The following is a 17402-nucleotide window of genomic DNA, read 5'->3' as shown; positions in this document are numbered from 1 at the left end:
GCAACCAGGACTGGAATTGGCAACCATACAGGATTCTGGCATCTCGGGTGTGACTCTAAACACTGTGCTATGGTGCTGGTCCCTCTATTCTGTATTTAATGTAGACCTAAGGCCACACATTTTGGGGAGTAGGTTTAACCCGCAGTACAAAATCTCTTTATGAAAGGTCATAAAAATGCAATATTGCGGATGAGATGAGCCCAGTTTAAGAATTATATGCAGGGCTTGGCGCAATGGCTTAGCGGCTAAAGTCCTCACCTTGAATGCTCCAGGATCCCATAAAAACACCAGTTCTAATCCCGGCTGCCCCACTTCCCATCCAGCTCCCTGCTTGTCGCCTGGGAAAGCAGTTGAAGACAGCCCAAAGTCTTGGGACCCTGCACCCGTGTGGGAGACCCGGAAGAGGTTCCTGGTTCCTGGCTTCGGATCGGCATAGCACTGGTCTTTGTGGCCACTTGGGGAGTGAATCATCGGACAGAAGATCTTCCTCTCTGTCTCTCCTCTGTGTATATCTTCCTTTCTAATAAAAATAAGTAAATCCTTTTTTAAAAATAATTATATGCAGTAGCTCAGTTAATACAGCTTCTAGCAGGATTAGGAACAGCTAAGTCTAATATTCACTAGGGCTCATTTTAAGGTAGAATAATGCTTTCCAAAGTAGAATAGACGGAAAATAGAAAATTAAGCTAAAGAATGATGACTCAGTTGGCTATTCCTCAAGCTACAAGCATCTGCATCTCAGGGGTGCCAGTTCATGTCCCAGTTGTTCCACTTCTGTTCCAATTCCCTGTGAATGGCCTGGTAAAGCAACAGATGGTGGCCCAAAGCCTTAGGACCCTGGATCCCCCTGGCCTCTGGCTTTGGCTGTTGTCATCCCTCTGTAAATTTCCTTTTCAGTAAAAATAAATAAATAGATCTTTTTTCTTTTTTTAAAGATTTATTTATTTTTATTACAAAGTCAGATACACAGAGAGAGGAGGAGAGAAGAGAGGAAGATCTTCCGTCCGATGATTCACTCCCCAAGTGAGCCGCAACGGGCCGGTGCGCCAATCCGAAGCCGGGAACCAGGAACCTCTTCCGGGTCTCCCACGCGGGTGCAGTGTCCCAATGCATTGGGCTGTCCTCCACTGCTTTCCCAGGCCACAAGCAGGGAGCTGGACGGGAAGTGGAGCTGCCAGGATTAGAACCGGCGCCCATATGGGATCCCGGGAGCGTTAAAGGCGAGGACCTTAGCCGCTAGGCCACGCCGCCGGGCCCAAATAAATAGATCTTTAAAAAGGAAGAGAAAGACTCTACGTGGACCAGTGGCTTAGTTGGCAATGGCTTAGTTGGCCAATTCTCCACCTGCCAGTGCCAGCTGGGATCCTGTATGCATGCCGATGCATGTCGTGGCTGCTCCGCTTTCTATTCAGCTCTCATCTAGTAGGCTAGAAAAGCAGTCAAGGATGGCCCAAGTCCTTGGGACCTTCCACCCTTGTGAGAAACCTGGAAGAAGCTCCTGGTTCCTGGCTTCGGATCTGCCCAACTTTGGCCATTGTGACCATTTGGAGAGTGAATCAGCAGATGAAAGATCTTTTTCTGTCTCTCACTCTCTCTGCTATTCTGTCTTTCAAATAAATAAATAAATAAATAAATAAATAAATAAATAATTTTAAAAAAGATTTATGTAATTTTATTGGAAAGGCGTATTTACAGAGAGAAGGAGATACAAAGAGAAAGATCTTCCATCTGGTGGTCCACTCCCCAAGTTGCTGCAACAGCCAGAGCTGAGTCACTGTGAAGCCAGGAGCCTTTTCGGGGTCTCCCACGTGGGTGAAGGGTCCCAAGGCTTTGGATCATTCTTGACTGTTTCCCCAGGCCACAAGCAGGGAGCTGGATGGGAAGTGGAGCAGCTAGGACATGAACTGGTGCCCATATGGGATCCTGGCTGTTGCAAGGCGAGGACTTTAGCCAGTAGGCTGCAGTACTGGGTAAATAAACAAATCTTCGCAAAGAAAAAGAATAAAATTATTTTCTTTGAAAATCAGAGTTACATAGACACACACACTGAGAAAAAGGTTTTCTTTCCACTCTCACTGCCAAGAGGACCACAGTTGCCAGGGTCCAACCAGGGTGAAGCCTGAAACTCCATCCTACTTTGCCACATGGATGGCCTTTGGGCCATCTTCTTGTGATTTCCCAGGTATATTAACAAGCTGGATCAGAAGCCAAGCAGCTGACATGCTGATTGGTACTCCAATATGTGATGCCAGCCTCCCAAGCAGCAGCTTAATGCACTGTCCGTAAAACCGGCTGCAATCTAAATGTCTATAAGGCAAGAAAAAGACACTACCATTTATTGAGAACGTATTGTGTACCAAGCACCACTTGATGTCTTTTACTTAAGGCATTGTTCTTAGGCATAAAAATGAATGCTTTAGGTCTGAACATTTAGATATTTTATTCTTTGCAGCATGTTAATGTAACCAATTACTCCAGCTGACACCTTTGATTTCATTGTTGAATTTCAGGGGCCGACCACTCGGGAAAGATAGACATCTCTACCCAAGACATTCTTCCTCATCAGGAATCGCGCCTTAAGTCTGGTCTGGAGAAAGCCATTAAGCATAAGGACAAACTGTTAGAGTTTGACCGAACTAGGTATGACAGAATTAGAATAGCAAATGCTAAAACTAGTCCACAGATTTAGGCCACTAAAACTTTATTTTGATATTTAACACTGAAGAAAATATGTGAAAGATTTTCCAGCAGGCCCACTTCTTATGTTTGGGGTTTTGGTTTTTTGATTTTCATTTTTACTTAGTTTATTTATGTATTTATTTATGTTTTTCTTGGAAGGCAGATTCTACAGAGAGAGAAAGAGATATGGAGAGAGGTCTTTCCTCTATTGGATCACTCCCCAAATATCTGCAGTGAGAAGAACTGAGCTAAGTTGAAACCAGGAGCTTCCTGGGGTCTCCCTTATGGGTGCAGGGTCCCAAGGGCTTTGGCCATCCTCCACTGCTTTCCCAGGCCAAAGGCAGAGGGCAATAGAAGATGGCCCAATGCCTTGGCCCTGCATTCACATGGGAGACCTGGAAGAAGCTCCTGGTTCCTGGATCCTGATTGGCTCAGCTCCAGCCCTTGTGGGGAGTGAACTAGCCTTTGCAGGGTGTGAACTAGCATATGGAGGATCTTCCTCTCTGTCTCTGTAAATCTGATCTGCCTTTCCAATTAAAAAAATATGTATAATGCATTTCTTCCTAATTACAAACTTCAAAATGGATTTCCCCTAATTGATGTTGCTGCTTTGTTGCTGTGGTCCAGAGCACTAATTTCATTATCTAGGTTTGAAACTTTTCTTATTAGGTTAGGAATGATTTCTTCCTGGGCTCTTCAGCTTCCTACTTGAAGTCTTATTTTTTTTTTTTAAGATTTATTTTATTTACATTTGGAAGACAGAGTCTGAGAGAGAGAGAGATCTTCCATCTGCTGGTTTTCTCCCCAAATATCCTCAGTGGTTGGAGCTGAGCCAGTCTAAAACCAGGAACTTCCTTTAGTCTCCCATGTGAGTGCAGGACCCCAAAGACTTGAGGTATCCTCCACTGCCTTCCCAGGCCACAAGCAGGAATCTGGATTGGAAATGGAGAAGCCAGGACATGAGCCAGAGCCCACGTGCAATTTTAGCACCATATGTAGAAGCTTAGTTTCCTACACCATAGCGCCAACACCTCTAAGTCTACTTTTTAAGAAGCTTTTTTTATAATTACATTTGGGCTCTAAAACACTTAAATCAGTATATGAATCTAACTTCAGTATTTCCCTTATGCTTATGCTTATGCGTATCACTAATTTATAACTCAATCATTGGTTCAATTCAAGAAATTCTGGTTTAACTGAATTTGTGAATTTGGAATAATCAATTTCTGTGAACCCCAGGTTCAATATCTGTGAACCCCAGGTTCAATATCTGTAGAATGAGAGGTTATCAGAAAAGTTTTATTGGAACTTAGCCCCAGTTGGGAGGTAGAAACAAATATGGTTGCAGAATTTTACACTGACCTAAGGCTAAATAATGAAATCATTTGTCTGAGATTTCAAGATAGAACCCAGTAAGCAAATGGATTTAGCAAGGATAGACTGGATCCCAGTTATACAAGGGCTAGGATATTGAATAAGCTCTCAAAGCAAGAACATAGATGCTGCACAACCAAGTGGAAGCCCAGTTACTAGGAGGTGAAGGCCGACTATTAGGACAGTGAGAGAGGCAGTGAATTTTGGTGAATATGTCTTTCCTTGCTTGATGTTGAGATTAGTTTTAGGAGTGGAACTGAGCCTACAGTAGAGATTAAATATATATGGAAACTGAAAGCCATGCAGAGCTCCATCTAATCCTGTTTTTCTTTTAGTTTTTATTTAATTTGAGAGGAAGAGTGAGAAAGAGCTCCCATCTTCTGGTTTACTTGCCCAAATACTCATAACTGTTGAGGCTGGGCCAGTCTGAAGCTGGGAGCTAGGAGCTCAGTCCAGGTCTTCCACGGGAGTGGAAGACCTAATCCCTCATGCCATCCCCTGTTGTCTTTCACGGTGCACATTAATAGGAAGTTAGAATTGAGAGCTGAACTGGGGCTCCAGCTCAGGTGCTCTAATGTGGAATTTAAATATCCCAACTAGCATCCTAACCTGATTTTGCAGCATTCTTAGGCACTGATATTTGAAACAGTAACATCTAGAACAACAGAAGAGTAGTGAAAGAATTTCCTAACAGTCAGTCCTTATTTTTCAGCACACCTAATTATTGCCTAACAGTCAGTCCTTGTTTTTCAGCACACCTGATTATTGCCGTGTGCTTTTTCTCTTTCTTTTTTCTTTTTAGCATTCGAAGGACCCAAGTCATTGATGATGAGTCAGATTACTTTGCCAGCGATTCTAACCAGTGGTTGTCCAAAGTTGAACGGGAAGCCCTGCAGAAGCGTGAGGAAGAGCTGAGAGAGCTTCGACACGCCTCTCGACTCTCCAAGAAGATCACCATTGACTTTGCTGGCCGGAAGATCCTGGAAGATGAAAATCCACTAGCAGAGTATCATAGCAGGTAAGGAGGCAGAACCAGGAGCAGTGAAAGAAGGAGCAAGTGACTGTAAAGGATTTCTTTTCCTTAATGTACCTGTTATGTTGATGATTTAGAAAGTAATATGTTTATTTGGAATAGGAAACATGTAGGAATAGCTAAGAAAATTTTGAAGATTAACAATGAAGAGATTATTTTTCTTAGCTGGTTATTGTTTTTTAAAAAAGATTTATTTATTTTTATTACGAAGTCAGATATACAGAGAGGAGAGACAGAGAGGAACATCTTGCGTCCGATTATTCACTCACCAAGTGACCACAATGGCCGGAGCTATGCCAAGCCGAAGCCAGGAGCCAGGAATTTTCTTCCAGGTCTCCCACGAAGGTGCAGGGTCCAAATGCTCTGGGCCATCCTCCACTGCTTTCCCAGGCCACAAGCAGGGAGCTGGATGGGAAGTGGAGCAGCCGGGATTAGAACCAGCGCCCATATCGGATCCTGCTGCATTCAAGGTGAGGACTTTAGCTGCCAGGCCACTGCACGAGACCCTACTGTTATTTTTTAAAGATTCATTTTTTTTTTAAAAGATTTATTTATTTTTATTACAAAGTCAGATATACAGAGAGGAGGAGAGACAGAGAGGAAGATCTTCCATCCTATGATTCACTCCCCAAGTGAGCGCAACGGCCGGTACTGTGCCGATCTGAAGCCAGGAAGCAGGAACCTCCTTCCGGGTCTCCCACGCGGGTGCAGGGTCCCAAAGCATTGGGCCGGCCTCCACTGCTTTCCCAGGCGACAAGCAGGGAGCTGGATGGGAAGTGGAGCAGCCGGGATTAGAACTGGCGCCCACATGGGATCCCGGCACGTTCAAGGTGAGGACTTTAGGTGCTAGGCCACGCCGCCGGGCCCAAAGATACATTTAGTTTTATTGGAAAGTCAGATTTACAGAGAGAAGGAGAGACAGAGAGGAAGGTCTTCCATCCGCTAGTTTACTCCTCAAGTGGGTTCAATGGCCAGAGCTGACGCGATCCAAAGCCAGGAGCCAGGAGGTTCTTTTAGGTCTTCTATGAGGGAGCAGAGTTGCAAGCTTTGGACCATCCTCTATTGCTTTCCCAGGTCATAAGCAGGAAGCTGGAAGGGAAGTGGAACAGCTGGGATATGAACTGGTCCCCATATGGGATCCCGGTGAATTCAAGCGAGGACTGTAGCTACTAGGCTACTAGGCCACCATTTTGGCCCACATTGTTATTCTTAAAAAACTTTTTAAAAAGGTTTATTCATTTATTTGAAAAGTGGCGTGACTGAAAGAGAGAAAAAGAGAACTATATGCTGGTTCATTCTCCAAATTGCCACAATGGCCAGGTCTGGGCCATGCCTGGGCCATGCCAAGGCCCAGAGCCTGGAATTCCCTCTGAATCTCCCATGTGGGTGACAGGGTGCAGGTATTTGGACCATCTTTCACTGCTTTTTTTCAGGACAATAGCAGGGAACTAGATTGGAAATGGAGCAGCCATGACAGGAACCTATGCACATATTTGATGCAAGTGTGGCAAGCAATAGCTTAATTCACTTTGCTGTAATTCTGAGTTCTAAAAACTTTTTAAGATAAGGTGCTGTTTGGAAACAGGAATAAATCAAAAAACAAAGTTTAGAAGGAGACTGGTATAATTACATTGTTTTTAATATATACACATAGTTGATTAAGTTGATTTAAATGTTGATTGATTTGAAAGGCAGGATCATTGAGAGGCAGAGTTTTTCCCATGTACTAGTTTATTCCTGAAATGGCCATAGTAGCTCTGTTTGGCCAAACTGAAGCCAGAAGCCTTGAATTCTATCTGCATTTCTCATATGGTTAGCAGGGGCTTAAGGATTTGGGCATTTTACACTGTCTTTCCAGACACATTAGCTGGGAGCTAGGTCAAGCAAAGTAGCTAGGACTTAAACCCACACTCATATGGGATACAAACAGTGGCTTAACCTACTGTGCCATTTTGCTGGCCCCTAAAATCAATATTTAGAAGCAGTAAGGAAAGCATTAAAAACATGATGTTGGAGTGATTGACCATGAAGTTGGAAAAAGAAGGGCTTGGCACGATAGCGTAGTGGTTAAGATCCTCGCCTTGGACGCACCGGGATCCCAAATGGGCGCCAGTTCTAATCCCAGCTGCTCCACTTCCCATCCAGCTCCCTGCTTGTGGCCTGGGAAAGCAGTCGAGGACGGCCCAGAGCATTTGGACCCTGCACCCTTATGGGAGACCCGGAAGGAGGTTCCTGCTTCCTGGCTTCTGATTGGCGCAGCGCCAGCCGTTGCGGCTCACTTGGGGAGTGAATCATCGGATGCAAGATGTTCCTCTCTGTCTCTCCTCCTCTCTGTATATCTGACTTTGTAATAAAAATAAATAAATCTTGGGCCTGGCGGCGTGGCCTAGCAGCTAAAGTCCTCACCTTGAATGCAGCAAAATCCCATATGGGCACCGGTTCTAATCCCGGCTGCTCCACCTCCCATCCAGCTCCCTGCTTGTGGCCTGGGAAAGCAGTCGAGGACAGCCCAAAGCTTTGGGACACTGCACCCGCGTGGGAGACCTGGAAGAGGTTCCAGGTTCCCGGCTTCGGATTGGCGCAGCACCGGCCGTTGAGGCTCACTTGGGGAGTAAATCACCGGACGGAAGATTTTCCTATCTGTCTCTCCTACTCTCTGTATATCTGGCTTTCCAATAAAAATGAATAAATCTTTTAAAAATACATAAATAAATGAATAAATAAATAAAGAAATCTTTTTTTAAAAAGTTGGGGGAAAAAACTAGGTTATGGGGCCCTGCAGCGTGGCCTAGCAGCTAAAGTCCTCACCTTGAACGCCCCAGGATCCCATGTGGGCGCCGGTTCTGATCCCGGCTTCTCCACTTCCCATCCAGCTCCCTGCTTGTGGCCTGGGAAAGCAGTGGAGGATGGCCCAATGCATTGGGACCCTGCACCCGCATGGGAGACCCGGAAGAGGTTTCTGGTTCCCGGCTTCGGATCGGCGCGCACTGGCCGTTGCAGCTCTCTTTGGGAGTGAATCATCAGATGGAAGGTCTTCCTCTCTGTCTCACCTCCTCTCTGCATATCTGACTTTGTGATAAAATAAATAAATCTTTAAAAAAAAACAAAAACAAAAACTAGGTTATTTTTCTATCTCAAACCATACTATCATAACAAGTTTGAGTAAAGAGTTAAATTTGGGACCACCATTGTGGCATAGGAGCTTAAGTTGCACCTATGATTCCAGTGTCCCATTTGAGTGCTGGTTTTTGTCCTAGCTACTCCACTTCCAATCTAGCTCTCTGCTAATTATTTGGGAAAAGCAATACAGGATGTTCCAAGTATTTGGGTACCTACACGCACCTGATATACCCAGATGATGCTTTGACTTTGGCCTGACCCTGTGCCAGTGCTGGCCTTGTGGCCATCTAGGAAGTAAGGCAGCAGATGGATGGTCTCTCTGCCTCTGTCTCTGTAACTCGTTCAGATTAATAAATAAATCTTACAGCAACAACAGCAACTTCAGGGGCTGGTGTTATGGTATAATAGATTAAACTGCTGCTTCCAATACCAGCACCTCATATGGGCACTGATTCAAGTCCCAACTGCTCCATTTCCCATCCAGTTACCAGCTGATGCACCTGGGAAAGCAGTGGAAGGCATCACAAGTCCTTGGACCCCTTCAACACGTGGGAGACAACGGAAGAAACTCCTGGCTCCAGGCTTTGGCCTGCTCTAGCTTTGGCTTTTTTTTTTTTTTAATTTTTATTTATTTTGTTACAAAGTCAGATATACAGAGAGGAGGAGAGACAGAGAGGAAGATCTTCCATCCTATGATTCACTCCCCAAGTGAGCGCAACGGCCGGTGCTGTGCCGATCTGAAGCCAGGAAGCAAGAACCTCCTTCCGGGTCTCCCACGCGGGTGCAGGGTCCCAAAGCATTGGGCCGGCCTCCACTGCTTTCCCAGGCGACAAGCAGGGAGCTGGATGGGAAGTGGAGCAGCCGGGATTAGAACTGGCGCCCAAATGGGATCCTGGCGCGTTCAAGACGAGGACTTTAGCCACTAGGCCTCGCCGCCGGGCCCGGCCTGCTCTGGCTTTGGCTGTTGACGCCATCTTGGGAATGAGCTAGTCAATAGAAGGTTGATCTCGGTCTCTCCATCTATGATTCTCCTTCATGTAAATAAAATATGTATGTGTATATATGTTACATTTTTTTCAATAAACGATAAAACCTACATACTATATGATTCTAACTATGCAATGGTTGCCATGGTTAGAAGAGTGGAAAGAGTAAGTGGGTGGGGCACAGAGGGTTTTAAAGGCAGTAGAACTATTTTTTATGAAACTACAATTGTAGATTTATGTCTATATGAATTCATCCAAACTTAAAAAATGTACAGCAGCAAGAGTGAGTCCTCATGTAAATGGGCTCATGGGAAGTGGTGATATGTCAGGGCAGCCACTTCAACTATAATAAATGTATCAGAGTTTTGGGGAATGTTGATAATAAGAGAATTTGTGGATTTGAGGACTCAGGCTCTCTGGGAAATCTGTATATGTTCCTCTCAATTTTGTTACTGATTTAAAGCTGCTGTAAAATAACACGTTATCATAAACAACCAAAACAAGGCATAGATTTGGGCCATCTTCTGCCATCAGCAGAGAGCTGAATTCGAGGTGGAATAGCCAGGGCTAAACCTGGTGTTATTTTGGGATGCCAGTGCCACAGGAGAGGATTAGCTGACTATGCCACCATGCTGGCCCCCAAAATTTCTTTTCTGTGAATAGATTTGTGGTTCAATTCATTAATTCTCCCCATCAAGTGTCAAGATCCAATATGGACATCAGTTCAAGTCCTGGCTGCTCTGCTTCCCATCCAGCTCCCTGCTTGTGGCCTGGGAAAGCAGTGGAGGATGGCCCAAAGCCTTGGGACCCTATACCCCTGTGGGATACCTGGAAGCTTCAGGCTCCTGGCTTTGGATCTGCTCCACTCTGGCCATTGTGGTCACTTGGGGAGTGAACCAGCAGATGGAAGAGCTTTCTCTCTGTCTTCTCTGTAGATCTGCTTTTACAATAAAGACACATAAAGCTTTAAAAAAATAATATCCATCCTAACTACCATATCAAAATGATATTCATTGTAATTTTTATTTGCAAATTATTTCCTTGCTTTGGTTATATGCTTATGCTTAAGCATTCTAGAACTGTATTGATTCGCGCTTTGTATCATTACTTTTATAGATTCTAGAGTTCTGTAGATACCTACCACTGTACTGTTTTTGAGATGTGTTTCCTTCAAATCCTACTGTCTCCTTATCATTACAGAGTTGGGTCATCCCTCAAGCCCTCAAAATCTGGGGCTTTCTGGCTTGGGGAGTGGCTCTGTGCCTTTGTTTCTGTTTTCCCCTCAGTTTGAATATCCTGTCCCTAGTCTTTACCTCCCTTTCTCTTGAACCGATTTGATACAACACATGGAATGATAGGAAAGTAAGCACCAGTGGATTGCGCTTCGTATTAATTACAGCCTTTCATGTGTGATTCATCATCTGTGGAGCTTGCAGACGCCACTTAAGATCAGAGCTTCTTAAAGACAGGAACTCTTATCTTCCAAACCTTTTAAGCTGTACACCATGTAAAAGGTCACTGATAAAATATATTTGGATGAATTCAAGATGAAATTCAGCTCTTCTATTGGTTGAAGGTTTTCATTGTGTTTTGCCTATGAATTGTCATCATCATCCTCAAATGTTTGCCAAGCATTCAAGAGGCTTATGAAATGGCAGCAAAATAATATAAAGCAAAAGAATTGAGTAAACAGAGTTCCTGTAGGGCCTCTTAAAAACCAGTAGGATTTCACAGTTTTTAGGTGAAAACTGTCACTTCCTTTCTAAGTTTATAGCCAAATACCAAAATCTAACACCGGAATAGGGTAATAACATGGGTTGTATCTGATAATTGCTTAGCCGAAGCATTTTTATGCTGGACCAGTAGGGGGCCTCTGTAGAACTTTTGAGCCTTTGAAGCAGAAATAGAATTCAGATCAGTAGTAGAATGGAAAGGTACTCCCACATAGAGATAAAGGAATAACTGTGTGCAGTGTAGCTGCTTAGAATACTCTACTGTGTGTCAGGGTATTTCTAGGCAGTCTTTCTAATATTGGCATTTTAGTCATCTTATTAAATTGTTTTGTGGCCTGCCTGTTTTATTGATGTGCAACTTTTATTAACTCATATTCTTTAGAGTTCTTGGTATGAAGAGAAAGAAGTTGGAGTGGGAAGCAGGGAGTATCATCCTTGGCTTTATTTTCAGTTTCAATTTTTCTACCATTGAAGGACTTTAGGTTGGTGGTAAGTAAGGATATTCTAAGCATAGAACATTACCAATTATTGCATCCTTTCGGTTTGTTACCACAGATTAGATGAGGCAATACAGGCCATTGCCAATGGAACTTTGAGCCAGCCACTGAGCGGATTGGATAGATCTTCTGAAGATCCTGTGGCAGTTTTGGTGAACCCCAACCTGCGCCAGTCCCCTCCCCAGGTTAGTGGAACTTTGCTCTCATGAATAAGAGAAGACTGGCCCCAGCTACTTCTTCTTCAAGTGTGTTTTTTTCATAGGTACTAAATCTGCTCTTTGAACACAATTCCCAACCTGTTTCCACTTTTTATTGTGATACTTCTGAAAGCTCTCTTGTCTCCTAAATATCTCCTAAAGGAGTTTTTGTTAAATACCATAGAACTGTAGACAGTGATCCCATAATTCTCTCTGTCTTTTGTAAATATGAGTAGTCCCATACAGTACTATTTTAAGTTAATTTCTTAATTCATTCATTATTGTCATTCATTTTTTATCAAACATACTGAGCGTCATCTGTGGCCATGCATGGTTATAAATGATTAAATGGTGAGTCTATCCTCAAAGAGCATACAGATTAGTAGGGAAAAAGATTCTCACCATTAGTTTTAATATTTAAGGAGGTCAGTATCATGGAACAATCAGTTAGTTAAGCCGCCACTTGTGGCATCAGCTTCCCATATGAGCACTAGTTTGAATGCTGGCTGGTCCACTTCCAATCACCCTCCTTACTAATGTGCCTGGGAAAGCAGCTTAGTACAGTTCAAGTTGTTGGTCCACTGCCACTCCTGTAGGAACCTGGATGGAGTTCCAGGTATCTGACTTTGGCCTTAACCCAGTCCAAGTTATTATAACCATGTGGGAGAGTGAACCAACCAATGGAAAGTCTCTTTCTGTCTCTCCTTTTCTCTCTGTCACTCTGTTATTCAAAGAGATAAAAATGCACCTTTTAAACAAAATACATAGGCAGCTTTAGTATTATTAATAGAGTATAAATAAAGAACTGTGGAAATCTGGAGGAAGGAGAGATTACTTCTAGTTGAAGGGAACAGAAGAGGTTTTTGTGAGGAAGTTGGCGTTCATTCAAAATTAATATGTAAGACAATGAATGTAGATGGTGGAACATAATTATAGGTAGAATGAATTGTAGGAAAAAAGGTATATGTACCTAAAAATATGGGAGATGTATGTGTGTGTACGCAACAGTGAATACAGGCTACCTAGGTGGAATTTATAAGACGATTATCTATCCCCTTGAACCTTTTTTTTTCTTTTTCTTTCTTTAACTGTAATTAACTATGTAAAGATTGTCAACAACAATATAATAAAATAGATTTAAAAAAAACGATTATCATGAGAAATAGAATAAGTTAGGTAGTTAGGACAAGATCACTAAAGAATTAAAATGTTTAAGTCGGAAGATTTTTTGTTTAAAGATTCACTTATTTGTACTGGAAAGTCTGGTTTACGGAGAGAAGAAGAGACAGAGATAGATCTTCCATCCACTGGTTCACTCCTCAAGTGGCTGCAGTGGCCAGAGCTGAGATGATCCAAAGCCAAGAACCAGGAGCCAGAAGTTTCTTCTGGGTCTCCCATGCGGGTGCAGCCATCCTTGACTGCTTTCCTAGGCCACAAGCTGGGAGTTGGATGGGAAGTGGACCATCTGGGACATGAGCTGCCACCCATATGGGATCCCAGTTCTTGAAGGTGGAGGATTAGCCAGTTGATTCACTGCATGGGCCTACATAGAAAGGTTTTTTTTTTTTTTAAGATTTATTTATTTTTATTCGAAAGGCAGATTTACAGAGAGGAAAACAGACAGGAAGATCTTCCGTCCGATGGTTCACTCCCCAAGCGGCCAAATGGCTGGAGCTAAGCCAGGAGCCTCTTCCGGGTCTCCCACAAGGGTACAGGGTCCCAAGGCTTTGGGCCATCCTCGACTACTTTCCCAGGGCACAAGCAGGGAGCTGGAGGGAAGCAGGGCAGCCGGGATTAGAACCGGCACCCATGTGGGATCCCGGTGCATTTGAGGCAAGGACTTTAACATCTACGCTATCATGTCAGGCCCACATAGGAAGTTTTAACATATTTATTTTATAAATAAATGTGTGCCATAGGAGGGTATTAAGCAGAGAGACATAATCAGAGTAATCTTCTAGATAGCTTAACTGGAGACATTCGTTCAGCACTAAACTTGTGTCAGCTTCTGTGCTAGGTACTGAGAAATTGAAAGGTTAAAGACCCAACTCCTGTCTGGAAGCACTTCAAGTTTATGGAAAGTTATATATGAATATAATAATAAAATTATTACAGTTTTTTAAGGATTTATTTATTTTTATTACTAAGTCAGTTATACAGAGAGGAGGAGAGACAAAGAGGAACATCTTCTTTCCGATGATTCACTCCCCAAGTAACCGCAATGGCTGGAGTTGAGCCGATCCGAAGCTGGGAGCCAGGAATTTCCTCCAGGTCTCCCACACGGGTGCAGGGTCCCAATGCATTGGGCCGTCCTCAACTGCTTTCCCAGGCCACAAGCAGGGAGCTGGATAGGAAGTGGAGCTGCCGGGATTAGAACCCGTGCCCATATGGGATCCCGGCACATTCAAGGCGAGGACTTTAGCTGCTAGGCCACCCCACCACCCTATTACAGTTTTTTAAGTTAGTTGTTGTAATAGATACATGTCATGATTACAGTAATACTTAAGGAAAGTATTCATGAATCTGCTAAGAGTTATAAAAAAAATAATGTTTGAGAATAGATTTAAGGGATGCCTGGGAATTTCCCAGCAGAAATCTGGAAGAGAATTCCAGGCAGAAGGTACAACATGTGCAAAGGCTTAGTAATTTGATTGCATTATGAGTTTGGGAGATTTGTAAGTAATAAAGTCTAGTTTTGGATGGTAGTTATAGTCATTTTGTAGGGCTGACAGAGTGGCATAAACTGGGTGAGTTAAGACATCAGAAATGTATTTTGTTAAAACTGGATAATAGAGTTCCAAATCAAGATCCTGGCAGGGCTGCATTCCCTGTGAAGGCTTTGCAGAAGGATGCTTCTTTCCCTCTTTCAGTTTCTGCTGGCCCCAGGCGTATGTTATCTGGGAGCTACATTGGTCCCATCTCTCTCAGGCTCCTCAGGCCTTTGCCCTTTGTTTCTGTTGTGTCTTCTCCTCTGGCACATTCACCACTTAGGATTTAGGGCTCACCATGATCCAGAGTGACCTCATCAAAATGATTGTACTTGTAAAGAGCCTATTCCTGGATGGAGGTGCACATACATTTTAGGGAGATGCTACTCAAACCAGGACAGTAGGAGTCACACCTGGTCTTGAAGGCTCTTTTGTGTCATTCTGAAGAGTTGGATTTTATCACAGTAGGCAAAGAAGGGTCCTTAAAGAATTTTAGGTTAACAGAAGATTGGTATGACATCTATGTCTATGTAGAGAATGGTCTGGAAGGAAGGTAAGACTAGAAAAGGAAACTTAGAAGTTTATTGAAAGAGCACAGTGAGAAAATGTTGAGGGTCTCAATTAGTATTATAATAGTAGGATGATAGGAAGTAGGAAAATTTATTAATTTTTATTGGAAAGGCAGGTTTACAGAGATAAGGAGAAACAGAGAGAAAGATCTTCTGCCAACTGGTTCTTTCCCCCATGTAGCTGTACTGGCTGGAGTTGAGCTGATTGGAAGTCAGGAGCCAGGAACTTCTTCCAGATCTACCACATGGGCGCAGGGTCCTCAACTGCTTTCCCAGGCCACAAGCAGGGAGCTGGATAGGAAGTGGAGCAGCTGGGACATGAACAGGTCTTCACATGGGATCCCAGTGGATGCAAGGCAAGAATTTAGCCACTAGGCTATCATGCTGGGCCAACTCCCCACCTTTCAAATCAATAAAATAAATCCTTTTTTTAAGGACTGAAAATGCAGATGAGAATGATTGGCAGGTTCTATAATATTACTGAAAGAAAATGAGGAATTAATTTAGGAAAGCGACTAGGATGTGGGATTAGGACCAGAGCTGTAGTAGAGATAGAATAAAGGATTGACACTTCAGGAGTGTTCAAATACCAATACTTTCATGGAAGCACCTATTTCCCTCACTGGTAATTTTTCTTCAATGTTCTTACATTAAACTTCTCTCCATTCATTTACTGAGTTTTGGGTTGTATCTTAGACATTTTTACATGTCTTCCAGTAGAATTTTAAGTTGCTTAAAAGCAGGAACCATGTCTTTGTCATATTCTGTGTGTCTCCATAGTGTATTGCTTTCACTGAATAGATTTTTTTTTTGTTTTTGGTTTTTTTAGCATACGACTCATAGTTGATACAAATCAACATTTTCCACCGGATGATTCTTGAAAAATTCATTTCATCCCACCTCATTCTTTTATTTGAGGAAAGTGACCCTTCTGTAGTTAAATGGTTGCCTAACACCTCCAGACTAGTCTAGCAGGATTTTTTCTATAAATCATTATTATTTTTTAAAGATTTATTTTATTTTTATTGGGAAGGCAGATATACAGAGAGGAGGAGAGACTGAGAGCAAGATATTCTGTCCATTGATTTATTCCCAAAGCAGCAGCAACAGCTGGAGCTGAGCCCATCCGAAGCCAGGGGCCCGGAGCCTCTTCCTCCAGGTCACCCATGTGGTGTGGAGTCTCAAGGCTTTGGGCCGTCTTCCACTGCCTTCCCAGGTCACAAGCAGGGAGCTGGATGGGAAGCGGGGCTGCCAGGATTAGAACCAGTACCCATATGGGATCCCGTGTGTGCAAAGCGAGAACTTTAGCCACTAGGCTACCATTCCAGGTCACTGCTCTACTTCTAATACAGCTCCCTGTTAATGAGCCTGGGAAAGTAACAGAAGATCCCTCAAGCACTTGGATCCCTGTGCCCAGGTGGAAGACCAGATGAATTCCTTTCTCCTGGCTTTGGCCTGACCCAGCCTATTGCAGACATTTGAGGAGTGAACCAGCAGATGGATCTTTTTTAGTGTTTCTCCCTCTCTCTCTCTCCCAAATATATTTTTTAAAGATTTATTTTATTTTTTATTACAAAGACAGATGTACCTAGAGGAGGAAAGATAGAGGAAGACCTTCATCCGATGATTCACTCCCCAAGTGAGCCGCAATGGCTGGTGCTGTGCCGATCTGAAGCCGGAAACCAGGAACCTGCTCCACGTCTCCCACACGGGTGCAGGGTCCCAATGCATTGGGCCATCCTCGACTGCTTTCCCAGGCCAGAAGCAGGGAGCTGGATGGGAAATGGGGCTGCCGGGATTAGAACCAGCGCCCATATGGGATCCTGGCGAGTTTAAGGCGAGGACTTTAGCCACTAGGCCACTGTGCCGGGCCCCCCAATTTTTTTTTTAAAAGACTTATTTATTTTTCTATTGGAAAGTCAAATTTACAGAGAGGAGAAACAGAGAGAAAGATCTTCATCAGCTAGTTTACTCCCAAGTGGCCAGAACAGCTGGAGCTGAGCCAATGTGAAACCAGGAGCTTGCTGTGGGTCTCCCACATGGGCACAGGGTCCCAGGGCTTTGGGCCATCCTCCACTATTTTCCTGGGCCACAGTCAGGGAGCTGGATGGGAAGTGGAGCAGCTGCGATATGCACCACCACCTATATGGGATTCTGGTACATTCAAGGCAAGGACTGTAGCCACTAGGCTACCACACCAGGCCTCCAAATAATTCTTTTAAAGGATTTATTTATTTTTACTTGAAAGGCAGATTTATTTAGAAAGGGAAGACAGAGAATACTTCCATCTGCTGATTCATTCCCTAACTGGCTGCAAAGGCTGGAGCTGAGCCTTTGTGAAACCAGGAGCCAGGAATTAGGAGCCTCTTCAAGGTCTCCCACCGTTGATGCAGGGTCCCAAGCACTTAGGCTGTCCTCATCTGCCTTCCCAGGGCTCAAGTAGGGAACTGGATATAAAGTGGGGCATCTGGGACACAAACCAGTACCCAAATGGACTTCTGGCCCT

The 17402-nt window shown here is 43.7% G+C and overlaps 1 protein-coding gene across 3 annotated transcripts in view; it reads left to right on the top strand.

Annotated features, from left to right (window-relative positions):
* Positions 1-17402, top strand: part of TRIP4 (thyroid hormone receptor interactor 4) — a 105277-nt gene that overhangs the window by 48865 nt on the left and 39010 nt on the right. For all 3 annotated transcript variants that reach the window (XM_058665684.1, XM_058665683.1, XM_058665685.1), the window contains exons 6-8: positions 2511-2640; positions 4856-5071; positions 11481-11607. In XM_058665684.1, the coding sequence (XP_058521667.1) occupies positions 2511-2640; positions 4856-5071; positions 11481-11607 (473 nt within the window). The remainder of the gene's footprint in view (positions 1-2510; positions 2641-4855; positions 5072-11480; positions 11608-17402) is intronic.

The sequence above is a fragment of the Ochotona princeps genome, chromosome 6, assembly GCF_030435755.1.
Source record: "Ochotona princeps isolate mOchPri1 chromosome 6, mOchPri1.hap1, whole genome shotgun sequence".
Taxonomy (NCBI): domain Eukaryota; kingdom Metazoa; phylum Chordata; class Mammalia; order Lagomorpha; family Ochotonidae; genus Ochotona; species Ochotona princeps.
The sequence above is the reverse complement of the archived record's forward strand: the minus strand, read 5'-3'. Positions and strand labels throughout refer to the sequence as shown.